This window comes from Dysidea avara, chromosome 12 (assembly GCF_963678975.1).
Source record: "Dysidea avara chromosome 12, odDysAvar1.4, whole genome shotgun sequence".
NCBI lineage: Eukaryota > Metazoa > Porifera > Demospongiae > Dictyoceratida > Dysideidae > Dysidea > Dysidea avara.
This window is the reverse complement of record NC_089283.1, coordinates 16,462,433-16,474,827: the sequence shown is the minus strand read 5'-3', so window position 1 is coordinate 16,474,827 and position 12,395 is coordinate 16,462,433. Positions and strand designations below refer to the sequence as shown.

At 37.9% G+C, this 12,395-nt stretch overlaps 3 protein-coding genes across 19 annotated transcripts in view; 1 reads left to right on the top strand and 2 right to left on the bottom strand.

Annotated features, from left to right (window-relative positions):
* Positions 1-4,515, bottom strand: part of LOC136241850 (intraflagellar transport protein 80 homolog) — a 23,261-nt gene extending 18,746 nt beyond the window's left edge. For 2 of the 5 annotated variants that reach the window (XR_010694430.1, XR_010694429.1), the window contains exon 1: positions 4,211-4,515. The gene's annotated coding sequence lies outside the window, so the exon portion shown is untranslated. The remainder of the gene's footprint in view (positions 1-4,210) is intronic. The other 3 variants (XR_010694428.1, XM_066033221.1, XM_066033222.1) reach the window with 3 other exon arrangements.
* The window catches only part of LOC136241848 (intraflagellar transport protein 80 homolog), a 16,845-nt gene extending 8,661 nt beyond the window's left edge, over positions 1-8,184 (bottom strand). For 4 of the 13 annotated variants that reach the window (XM_066033207.1, XM_066033218.1, XM_066033216.1 and 1 more), the window contains exons 1-2: positions 761-1,352; positions 322-442 (exon numbers count right to left, since the gene is read on the bottom strand). In XM_066033207.1, the coding sequence (XP_065889279.1) occupies positions 322-439 (118 nt within the window). In that variant the 5' untranslated portion in view covers positions 440-442; positions 761-1,352. The other 9 variants (XM_066033212.1, XM_066033209.1, XM_066033211.1 and 6 more) reach the window with 9 other exon arrangements.
* LOC136241841 (E3 ubiquitin-protein ligase TRIM71-like) lies at positions 8,156-12,395 on the top strand. The gene is made up of 2 exons (XM_066033193.1): positions 8,156-8,281; positions 10,063-12,395. Exon 2 carries the CDS (start codon positions 10,084-10,086, stop codon positions 12,058-12,060), a length of 1,977 nt encoding a protein of 658 aa, XP_065889265.1. The 5' UTR covers positions 8,156-8,281; positions 10,063-10,083; the 3' UTR covers positions 12,061-12,395.

The following is a 12,395-nucleotide window of genomic DNA, read 5'->3' as shown; positions in this document are numbered from 1 at the left end:
CCTTCGATGTCCTTAATATACATGTACAGTACTATTGTACTGTATGGTGATAAATTTGCACTACAATAAAACAGAAAGTTATGGTACAATCAGCATATAGAATGTGCTAATTTCATATCAACAAATAATGAAAACATTCAGTAACCAAATAATTACCCACTTCAAAGGTTAATGGAAAACACCAATTAATTTAAAGAATTCACATTGGTGTTAAAAAGAAATGAATAACAGAGGTATGATACAAGGAGACAATAGGTACCAGATAATATATTTTTACCCATAATCCTTACACGTCAATGTATAAAGGATGTCACAATTCACCATCACTAGTGACCACTAACATAGACTCTGAACTCTTCTTACCACCAGCTACTTGTTGTCTGGCTGTTGAGCTACTCCAGTGAGCATCAATAGCAAATGTGTTCTTGGGGAGTTGCATGAACTAGACAATGATAGCAACAAATTGATGAACAATTAGATGTATTAGAAATTGACATGGACTGAAACTATGATGGTGGGGGCCTTTAGAATACATGTCAGCCATGCTTGAAATATGGTGGTCATATTAAAGAGGCAATGAGGTATATCACTGCTAAATTTCTTGTAAAATGTAAAGGCCAGTTCTTAATTTTGACATGCTCCTTGAATGAAAACCTGTCAAGCCAGGCTATGTAAGCTTTTGTATGGCTGTTCAACCTACCACAACCTACATAGGTCATTCAATCAGCTGATATTGATTAACTACAACATTAATCATCACCTTTGTGTGTTCTCCAGTTTGAGTACACTGTATGTCCTATTAGAGTATTCCAACAGACCTTAGTCTGTAATGTGTAACATATGGGCTTCTGAATAATTCACTTATCAGAACACTTTTACCATTGCCTGAGAACACTGGGGCTTGGAAAAACAAGGATCCACTGTATAGGAGCAAATTATATTCAGTAGACTACTAGACACTATACATAAGTGATGTATGTTGATGATTATGAAAAGTTTCAAAGTTAAAAGTTCAAGTTTTCTCTGACTCTTTTTCTGCTTCCATTGCAATCTTTGCATTTATCTTCTCCCAGTCCAAACTGATCTGTAGGACAACAACAACAACAACGACACACTCAGTAATATCTATCGGTTCAATACTAGCTGCTATGGGGCTGAAAAACTGTCATAAAATTAGGAGCTTATGAAGAGGAACAACAACTTATGCTGTGTCACTACCATTACTAACATTGAACTTACAAGTTTATTTCAGAACTGAATGACAAACAACAAAATAATTGTGTCAAAATGTGATATGATAAAGTACTAAGTTAAAAGGGAGAATCTACAAGCACATAATATTCAGGTATATATATTACCTCAAGTTTCGATGAAATGTACCAATTCACAAAACATCATATATCAACTGGAGCCGAAACAAACATTCAAATCGCTTGGTTGAGCTAGTATTTGAATACTGGTAATTATTCGAATACAAGCTTAGCAATGGTATTTGTCACAAAATTTAGGAAATTATACTTGTGATTAAGTGTATTTCTGTATATATTTCCAGTTAATCTTCTAATGAAAGGTGAATCTAGTGAGACAATTTGAATTGGTAAGGATTATCAGATGTTCAAACCAAAGTGAACAACACGTCACTTATGAATTACATGGTCAGTGACGCCTATGAATGAGCATACTTAACCATTGTATATCTGAGAATACACTACCCATGGTGAAGTCCTCGTCTTGCTTAGCGGTATTAAGGTCGTTGTGGAACTTTGGTTACCGTGACCTCTCTCTGTGAGACCTGGACAGTCCTCCTGCAGGTTACTACCCCTGCCCCAGGAGGATTTGCCTGCACAAGGCTCAAGTGCCTGAGTGGTGCACAGGCATCCCAGTGCAGGTTCACTGGGCAGCAATAGCTATGTTTCGCATGGCTGCCAGAGGCTTTGCTTGCTTATGATAAATCAGAAGCCATAGTATTGCTGACCACAGCATGCTATACACTGCCTATAGTTGGATATGTCAAAGCTGTATAGTACAAAGTACATTCAATAGTAAGGAAACAATACACTGGTGCTTGCTAACTCTGATAATATTAGCTGACTACTTAACAGCTACTATACATCATTACTAACTTCATGTTTAGTACTGTGTAATATCAAGCACCACAAATGGATTTATAAAAAGTAAACAAACTATCGTAAAAATACTTAAAACATGGGAACAGAGATCGCTGAAAAAGTAAAAAAAACAAGGGTCAAACAAACCAGCATGTTAAACACACAGAGATATCTATTTGGACCCAAATAAACATTATAATTTTATACAGTTGCATTCTCAGTGCTTACTGATCATTCTCACTGCCCCTATTTATATAAAACTACTGCTTTTCCTTAGTATCTAGCTATACTATATCCATAAAGTGCAAATAGAGATCTCCAATGGCGGATCCAGGATGGGGCATTTTGGGCAAATGCCCCCCCCCCCCCCCCATTCCTCACCTTGTGGAGGAGCCAGTCATACTTCTGATTAAAATAGCTACTAAACTTTATCAAGCCAAGAAACTCATAACATTTTAGTAGCATTTATTACAAATTCACCTGAAATCAAAGCAAACCAAAGTCAAGCTAACTGTGAAATTGTCACCCAGCACCTTGGTACTACTAAGCGCCTCTAAAATAATTATTGTGTTACAGTTGTTTAAGACATTCAGAGTATTTTAAACAGCTTTTAAGACTTCACAACCATCTGAAAAGGCAATAATGGCAAAAATCAACAGTGAGACACTACTAAGAGGTGATTATTTGCTGCTTCAAAAATGCAGCACTGAACTAGAGAATCTGGCTATCCCCAACCACTTAGCCTGTTTGTGCCCCTCCCCTTGCCAACTCCTGGATCCGCCCCTGATCTCTGTGTGTTTAACATGCTGGCTTGTTTGACCTAAAGTTGTTTCTTTACTTTTTCAGCGATCTCTATTCCCATGTTGTAATTTAATTTTTTTTACACTAGTTATGGGGGGAGACCCTACTATACAATACATTTGATACACACAAAGTACACTTATATACACCATAATAAACATCTGATTATTATTATTATTATTACTAGGACCGCGTCACATACAACCAAGTACATACACCAACGTGACAGCCCCCCGGTGAGGCTATTAGGTGGTGAATGCATTATCCCCAAATCAACTCAATATGTCACAGTAGTGACAGATATAACACAATAGTGGCATCGTAACTAAAGGCCACCAGTAGCTAAGTGCCAGTACATCATTGGTGTGGTATAAATGGCACAGTGATGTGTACAAAGTATATGTATACAAAACATACAGGAGAGAACTATACATTATTGCAGTATTGTATGCAGCAATACATTATAGGCAACATCACCATGCAGATAAAAATTATTAGCCAATATACAGCAATGCATATCAACATCAACTAGAGCTAAGTAAGGCCAATGAAACTTGATTACCAGTTTCTCGCTCAGATTTTTGAAAATTTGATGCGGGCGGGCGGTTATTATTCATTATTCATTATTTTTCCGAAAGCACAACACACATCCAAACATGAAGATTTCTGCCAAAAAACAGTGAGATTTACACTGATTATTCTTGCATTAAATAGCTAAAGTACGTTACTAATCTATAACAAGTGATTTTTCCATTAGAGTATAGCTGATTGCTCTATTAGAGTAAAAGTGACTGTTCTATTAGAGTATTTCGATCTGAAATACCAATAATGAAATTCCATGCGGGTGTATCAAAAGCATGCGGGCGATGACGCGAAACTGCTACTCAAGTTTCATTGGCCTAAGGTTCATCGGTGATGTAGCAATGGCACAGTGATGGGTGACACACTATAGTTATGCATACACAACTTTCAGGAGATAGCTACACAATGCTGTAGGCGTATGCAAGCCAGATGAACCAGATAAAGGAAGATAGCCAAGCCACTAAAGCCTAGTAGCTACGCCAGGTGAAGGCAAAAAAGATTAAGCACGTATTGAATTGCCTGACACCAACACAAAGAAAGTTCGCCATGCCAGCTGCACAAGACAAAATTGTTTACTTGTATTTTATATGTAACTGTAAGCTTATTGTAAAGAGCGTGGCATATGTCAGTTCAATGTTTTCTTGTATTGTTTATTTACGTGAATGAATCCACTGGCAGCTGGCATGGAGACTTGAGATGTTACAAACATAAAAACTTACTTGTAATCTTCTTGTTTACACAAGTGGCTTCTGGCTTTCCTGCACGGGAATCACTAATCTTCTTCGCTAATCTTCTTCGCGCAATATGTAGCTAAGTAATTAAGCAAGGGTGTGGTACTGGGCGTTATATAGAATTACACGTATGGTCAAGTCATCAGCACAAACAGGAGCGACGATTATACGTTTGTGCCTTCATTCACAGGCGAATCTATCCCCGGTTAGTTCATGTCTCTAGGCCTCGTAGTTTTCTCAAACATTAATTATTAATTATTTAATTATTTATTTATTTATTTATTTATTTATGACGTAATTTTAACCGCGTTTCGTATTATTCTTAGTACTTGGTTGTATAATTATTACTAGGACCGCGTCACATACAACCAAGTACATACACCAACGTGACAGCCCCCCCAGTGAGGCTATTAGGTGGTGAAGGCATGATCCCCAAATCATCTTAATATGTCACAGTAGTGACAGATATAACACAATAGTGGCATCGTAACTAAAGGCCACCAGTAGCTAAGTGCCAGTACATTATTGGTGTGGTAATGGCACAGTGATGTGTACAAAGTATATGTATACAAAACATACAGGAGAGAACTATACATTATTGCAGTATTGTATGCAGCAATACATTATAGGCAACATCACCAGATAAAAATTATTAGCCAATATACAGCACTGTATATCAACATCAACTAGAGCTAAGTAAGGTTCATCAGTGATGTAGCAATGGCACAGTGATGGGTGACACACTATAGTTATGCATACACAACTTTCAGGAGATAGCTACACAATGCTGTAGGAGTATGCAAGCCAGATGAACCAGATAAAGGAAGACAGCCAAGCCAGCCAGAGCCTAGTAGCTACGCCAGGTGAAGGCAAAAAAGATTAAGCACGTATTGAATTGCCTGACACCAACACAAAGGAAGTTCGCCATGCCAGCTGCACAAGACAAGATTGTTTACTTGTATTTTATATGTACTTGTATTGTAAAGAGCGTGGCATATGTTTTAATGTTTTCTTGTATTGTTTATTTACGTGAATGAATCCACTGGCAGCTGGCATGGAGACTTGAGATGTTGCAAACATAAAAACTTACTTGTAATCTTCTTGTTTACACAAGTGGCTTCTGGCTCTCCTGCACGGGCATCGCTAATCTTCTCCTTCGCGCAATCTGTAAATGTGACTGAATTTGACAAAACCCGGCTTCGACGCACAAAACTTCGTTAGGAGATATGGCGATTTTAAGTAATCATTGTGTAATAACTTCCCAGTGCCTACAGCTGTGCAAACAAAATTTGCACCAAGTATGCATCTATTTACTAGCTATCACTGAGTGGGTGTATACATTTCTGATACCCAACATTAGCCCTGTTTTGGGCAGCTTTTCTCGAGTGGGTAATAATATCACAGGTGATAGTAATAGGGTGGGAGGGTGGGGGTGGATGGTGGTCTTAATATGCGGGTATAAAATGGAGTAAGAAGACGATTGGAATCCAGAGGCCAAGTTTGGGCTCTCCATGGCCCTCAAATCACTCCAAATTGACCGAGAACACTATTGGTGAGCTCTCTGTGAAGTCCCAGCTCACTACACACCATTATCACAAAGCCATGGCCATTCAATGGCGCCAATCTCCCACTCGTGGCTTTGACAGGGTCGGAAGAAAGCTGCCACAGAAACCAGACTTGCCAGTCCTGAAGGAAGTACAGTGTGGAATGTGATAGTGTATTAGGCCAGCAATCCATTTCTGGTAAAAACGTAAGTTTGATTTTGTGTGTGTGGAAGCCTTGTTATGTGAAATCCGGTCACAAATAATTAAGCAAGGGTGTGGTACTGGGCGTTATATAGAATTACACGTATGGTCAAGTCATCAGCACGAACAGGAGCGACGATTATACATTTGTGCCTTCATTCACAGGCGAATCTATCCCCGGTTAGTTCATGTCTCTAGGCCTCGTAGTTTTCTCAAACATTAATTATTAATTAATTATTTATTTATTTATTTATGACGCGCTTTCGTATTATTCTTACTACTTGGTTGTATAATTATCAAATTTACCACAATGGAAGGCATACACAAAAGGCAAAGCCTGTACAAGGTGTCAGCCACAAAAAAGAACACTACAACTACAAAAATATACAACAAACAAATAATTACAAAACTGCACAACAATACAAAAACATCAATTAACACACACATAATGGTATAATAAATGCCGGAAGGATTTTGGATTTGGATCATTGAGGATGGTTAATGGTACAGAATTCCACAGAAAGACAGTGTTAACAAAGAACGAATAACGACAAGAGTTGATGGTTGACTGTGGTGGGTTTATTGACAAAATAAACCATCTGATGGTCTTCCAAAACGGAAGTCTTGTGATAGGTAACCACTGACAGGTATGTACTTCACATAAGACACAAAACCATAAGAATGTTACAAAGGTTACATATCACATGGACTGCACAAATACACACACACACACACACACACACTAGGGCTGAGCGATACTACCGTTTTAGCGATATATCGCGATATTTTGAAAGTATTGATATCGCGATAGTTTGTTATTAACTATCGTGATACCATGCCTGTACATTACTGTCATTAAAATCCATTTGTTATGCTGTACTAGGCTCAAGAATCCTTGTAAGTCATAACCTGGTTACCCCTGGAGAGAGGTGTGAACACCATAACATAACTTCAAAGCATGTGTTACAATAACTGTTACTGTAAACAAGGTTGACAGTGGCTAGTTTGATACTACTTTTGAAGACTTCCTGCAGGAATACTGAGCGATACACTATGTGGCACCAGCTATGATTGACATATTTGTAAGTATCGTGAACTATTCAGTATCGTGAATAGTGGCTTTAGTATCAATCGTGATACTAAAATGGCAGTATCGCTCAGCCCTAACACACACACACACACACACACACACACACACACACACACACACACACACACCAGATACTAAAGCAGTACAGTTTCCATACCATCTTGCTGCTAGTACTACATCAGTGTGAGCCTCAACTGACTACCCAGATTTGAGGAACATATGCAAAACAACATAAACAATAGACCGTATTCCAAATGATGTCACACGAATTTTCTATTTGGGGGACTCTTATATTTTCGAGTAATATCACCAATGGTGATTGATATTCTGAAGATTGATATAGAGGCTAAGAAACAAGATGAGGCGAAACTACCAGGTTTGTTTATTACAGCAAAGAAACAATACTATTTCTTCTAAACTTTAAAAACCAGCTGAAAAATTCTAACCCGGCGTTAGAGAATAGATTTTATACCCTTATAACTGTACCTGTTAGTGTTAGGTCAATATCTTCTTCCAGGATTGAATAGTGATTTGAATCTTATTAAGCCCCATTGGAACTCTCACTCGAAATTGTTAGAATACCCCAAATAGCCGCAGCCATTTTATTTTGTGATGTCATTTGGAATACGGTCCTGGAAATAACAAATTTCACACAATTTGCTTTAAGTGCCATTATTGTATTAATATCTGCATTTATATATAATCACCCACCTTAAAAGGTTAATGGAAACTAATTTAAAGATCTCACATCGAAGTTAAAAAAGAAATGAATTAGTTATGAAACAAGGCAATAAGCAATAGATTTTTTTTTTTTGGTCTTCGATTACAATTAGGCCAAGGTATCACCAAGCTAGACCCCCTAAATAAAGGTGCCTCTGCCGCCTCTGCAAGATACTGTATTTAAACTGTGATCATACAGTGCTGTATGCATACAGTGATATACACCCAACAAACTGTTACAGGAGAAACGACTTTACCTTCAACTGTCTGCGGTCACGGAGAAGCGACTTTCTTGTTCCGTCTTTTCTTCTTACTGACCTGTGGAATGGCTAAATGAATAAAAAATTATACTGACATTTTAGAGGCGCATAACTTAGGCACAAGTCACGTGACCTCATGGGATTGGTTGAAAAGATCGCTTTACCAGGTTGGGGTGTGGTATTTCCATAACAAACTTGCGACGAATATTTAGTTTCCAAACGACCTTTGAATAAAAAACCACAAGTAAGCTGCTCGTAGTGTGAGTGTAATAGTGATTATTGTGTTTGTGCTGAATGTATTTCAGTGTGTCGTGAAAGTTTTGTTGTTTCTGACTCACTGCTTCACAGAGGCTTATTGTTAGCCTCCTTGCAGGTCCCTAGAGAGATAGTTGTCTTATAAATAAATTGTCGAATTTCGAAGGGGTGTGGCAATTGACACTGCATGGTTTGGTACGTACTGGATGATGGGAGTGCTTTTCAGTATACCTTCTGGTACACAATGCTTGAGTACAAAGGGTCCGCAGCTCTCATCAGCCTGCTTTAATTTACAATCTTATTCAGTTTTACAGTCTCTGAAATGTATCTGTACAAGGCGCCAGGCAAACTTGATTACAATACTTGTTTCTCATCCATAATATTCGTTTTTCATTATTAAAGAAAACCACAACAATGAAACTTATCCGCAATGACGTCATAAATGACAAAATGGCTGTGTTTAATGTGGGCACTTTGTACGTAATCACTAAAATGAGCTTTGCTTGCGGATTTCACGACATGGAACTATTGGATAATAAAGGTAAAAGGCTAGTTAGCGTGATGTAGCGATGCGAAATAGTCCCACCAGACAAAACCAGACTTAAGTTTGCTATCGGCACAAAACCATGTGCATTTGTCTTGTAATTAATTAAGTATGCCTCACCTTGCTCCTTGCTGCAGTATGTAAACGCTAACATAGCAAACCGCCATCTCTCCCAATAGCCTCTGTACAAAAGTGCCCACACTATCGGCCGCCATTTTGTGTTTTGACGTCATTTCAGATAAGGTCCATTGTAGGCTTTTCTGTTACTATAATTAGCTAAAGCTGTCTTAAAGCTAATACCTACCTTTAGGGGTGGTAGACACATTTGCTGTGTTGTAAAATTATAGCCAGCCATCGAGCCAACCTTCAAAGTATGACTGTGTGTATGGTAGCCAAGGCTTTGCCTTTCATTGTGTAGCTGCGAGTGTGCTTTTACATGTATACGTGCATGTGTGCGTGTGTATGTACATGCATGTGTGCGTGCATACAAATATGTGTGTGTTGTGTGTGTCAGTGTTAAAACTGGGTTGGGTCACCTGTGTCAACCTGGTCACATTTTGTCTTATACTATAATTATCTAGCCCAGGGTCTGACCCTGATTGGATAAATGAATCAATTAGATTGGCAATGTGGAAGTGTATTATTCTGATCTGAGATTTTATTGTGAGCCACGCCCACTTATAGGGATTATGGGGTCCTGTCTACAGGCATACATGGGGCCACACCCATTTATCAGTAGGTGTAGTGCACTCTGTAGGTATGTATGAATCGATGTCCATTTCTGTCTGCAGACTTAGTCAAATCAACATCCACCATCTTTGCTGTACAGATGAATGTGATAATATCAATTATTGTACAAGTCATAGTCTAGTCGTGCCAATTTCTTTGCCAGCTACACCGGGAATATGTGATATTGTCTGTAGGCATTAAACCATGCTATGCACAAAGACATGATTTATAGTAAATGTGTTTTGCTATCCGTTAACATATTTTGAACCACTCCCACTGACTTATAAAACCTACCTGTTTAATTAGTTATCCATTAATTTAATACACTAGTGAAGCATCCTAAATGTAGCTCTTGGCAATCACTCCAGTTTTGGTCAGCAGTATGTGACTTGGTTTCAATGCTGTGTGTGTGCGTGTGTGATGAATGGATGTATACAACACAGATAGATGAAAAACTACAGTATTTTGTACCTATTACCTTTTTACTTACAATGTAGGTATAACAATCACTGACTACAATGGTTGATAAACAGGAGACTAACAAGAACACTGCTAACAACCTGAGCTGTTCTCTTTGTGCTAAATTTGTTAAGATCCTGAGAGATGATGGGACAGAAAAGGAATGTGATGATTGTGGTCGTAATAACCCAGTTGTGGCCCTGTGTATCAACTGTACACAATATTTGTGTGAAGTCTGCAATTCATACCACATCAATAAAGAACATGATGTTGTTGCAGTGCAGTCCATAGAGAAGATTCTATATTGTCCAATACACAGTAAAAAAGAGCTAGACCACTATTGTGAGACATGTGACAAGGTTATCTGTCACTACTGTGTAACAAAGGATCATGTTGGACACACATTTGATACAGTAGAGTCAACAGCCTCTAAACACAGGAATGAGCTGATCAAAATTATCACTCCAGTTGATGAGATGAGCACAAGCCTGACTAAAGCTAAAAAGGACATTAACCTCATGAAAGGCAAGATAGAAAATCAAGCCATAAAAATTGAAAAGTTACTTGACAAATGTCATGAAGAGCAAATTGCTAGACTAAATAAACATCATCAACAACTCAAAAAGCAACTACAAGATGAATTGTCCCAGAAAGAGGAAGCACTGACCACACAACTGGAAGACATAAAATCAGTACAAGATCAACTGGCAAATATAAAGAAACAACGTGAAGGTCTAGAGAGGACTACTGACCGTAAAGTATTGTCCAAAAAGAAAGAAGATATAGAGAAAAGCATGAAGGAGGTTAGTGACAAGTACAAAACACTGAACACTCTACCTGTTGAAACTGACTCAATTCAATTTGTACCTGTCAACAATCCTAATATACTGCTAGGTCATCTGTTTACTTCTGCATATCCACATACTTCAGAAGTGGTTGATCTTCCTCATAACATAGGTTATAACACCAAGGTAGATTTCACCATCCAAACACGAAATTGTAAGGGTGAAAAGTGCACAAAGGGAGGTCATCACATATCGGTAGAGTTAAAATCAGTTACAGGCAATGTCACCATTGGGGAGGTGAAGGATAACAATGATGGTAGTTATGTGGCTTCTTTTGTAGCTGGAGAAGTTGGAGATACTAAATTGTCTGTATCCATAAATGGGCAACAAATTAGGGGAAGTCCATACAGCATTGTTGTGGGTAGGAATTACCAAGGAATCAATATGCCTGATGAGATAGTAAATGATAATGGTAGCATGAGTAGTCCACGGGGTATTGCATTTGGTAAGGATGGCATGTGGGTAGTGGCTAATTACTCCAACCATTGTGTGTACATATTTAATGGTCAGGATGAATTAGTGAAAACGTTTGGCAGTGGTAGCAGCAGTGGCCAGTTCAGTATTCCTATTGGTGTTGCTTTTGATAGTGACAATTACTTTTACATTGTTGATACTGGTAACAACAGAGTACAGAAGTTCAGTATCAATGGTAATTACCTACTGCAGTTTGGTAATGATGGTGATGGTAAGCTCAGTGGACCATATGGTATCACAACACACAACAACAAAGTATATGTTGCTGATTATATTAACAAACGTATTGCAGTGTTCCAAACTAATGGTCAATTCTGCACCTCTTTTGGTTCTGAACATTTGAGTAGTCCCTGTGATGTAGCAGTTAACACAAATAATCAGTTGCTTGTTGTTGATTATAGTAATCACTGTGTAGTCACTTTTACTCTTGATGGTCATTATGTAGGCACATTTGGTACAGAAGGATCTGGTAGGGGTCAACTTAGTAGTCCATATGGTCTTGCCATTGATAGTAATGGGTTCATCTTAGTAGCTGACTCTAGCAATCATCGAGTATCAATTTTTGACAAGTCTGGAAACTACATTGATTGCTTTGGTTCCTATGGATCTAATGCTGGTCAGTTTAGTAACCCTTGGGGAATCGCTCTTAGTCCTAATGGTAGCATCTATGTTAGTGACTCTTGTAACAACAGGGTTCAAATCTTTTCCAACTACTAACATCTAACACTTTTATTATTTCACACAACTGACTACTAATTCTATACACTATTACTGTACACACATTATTGTGACATGTGTATACACACACTTTATTAATTTTTGTACTTGACTATAGCTATACCATTGTAATATCTACTAGCACTGTAACTACTAACTTGTATCAATCAACTGTTGTATAAGTGTCAATAATATTTTAAAAAAAAATTTTTTTGTAAATCACACATATACACATAATAAAACAATACATTTCTGTACTCGTAATATTTCTATTATACACAAACACACCATCAATTGTTATATAGTTAACAAAAGGTTGTTGTTTTTGATTTGAA

What these genes read in the sequence shown, in the direction of transcription:
- LOC136241841 (XM_066033193.1), top strand. Translation starts at nt 10,084, where the DNA reads ATGGTTGATAAACAGGAGACTAACAAGAACACTGCTAACAACCTGAGC.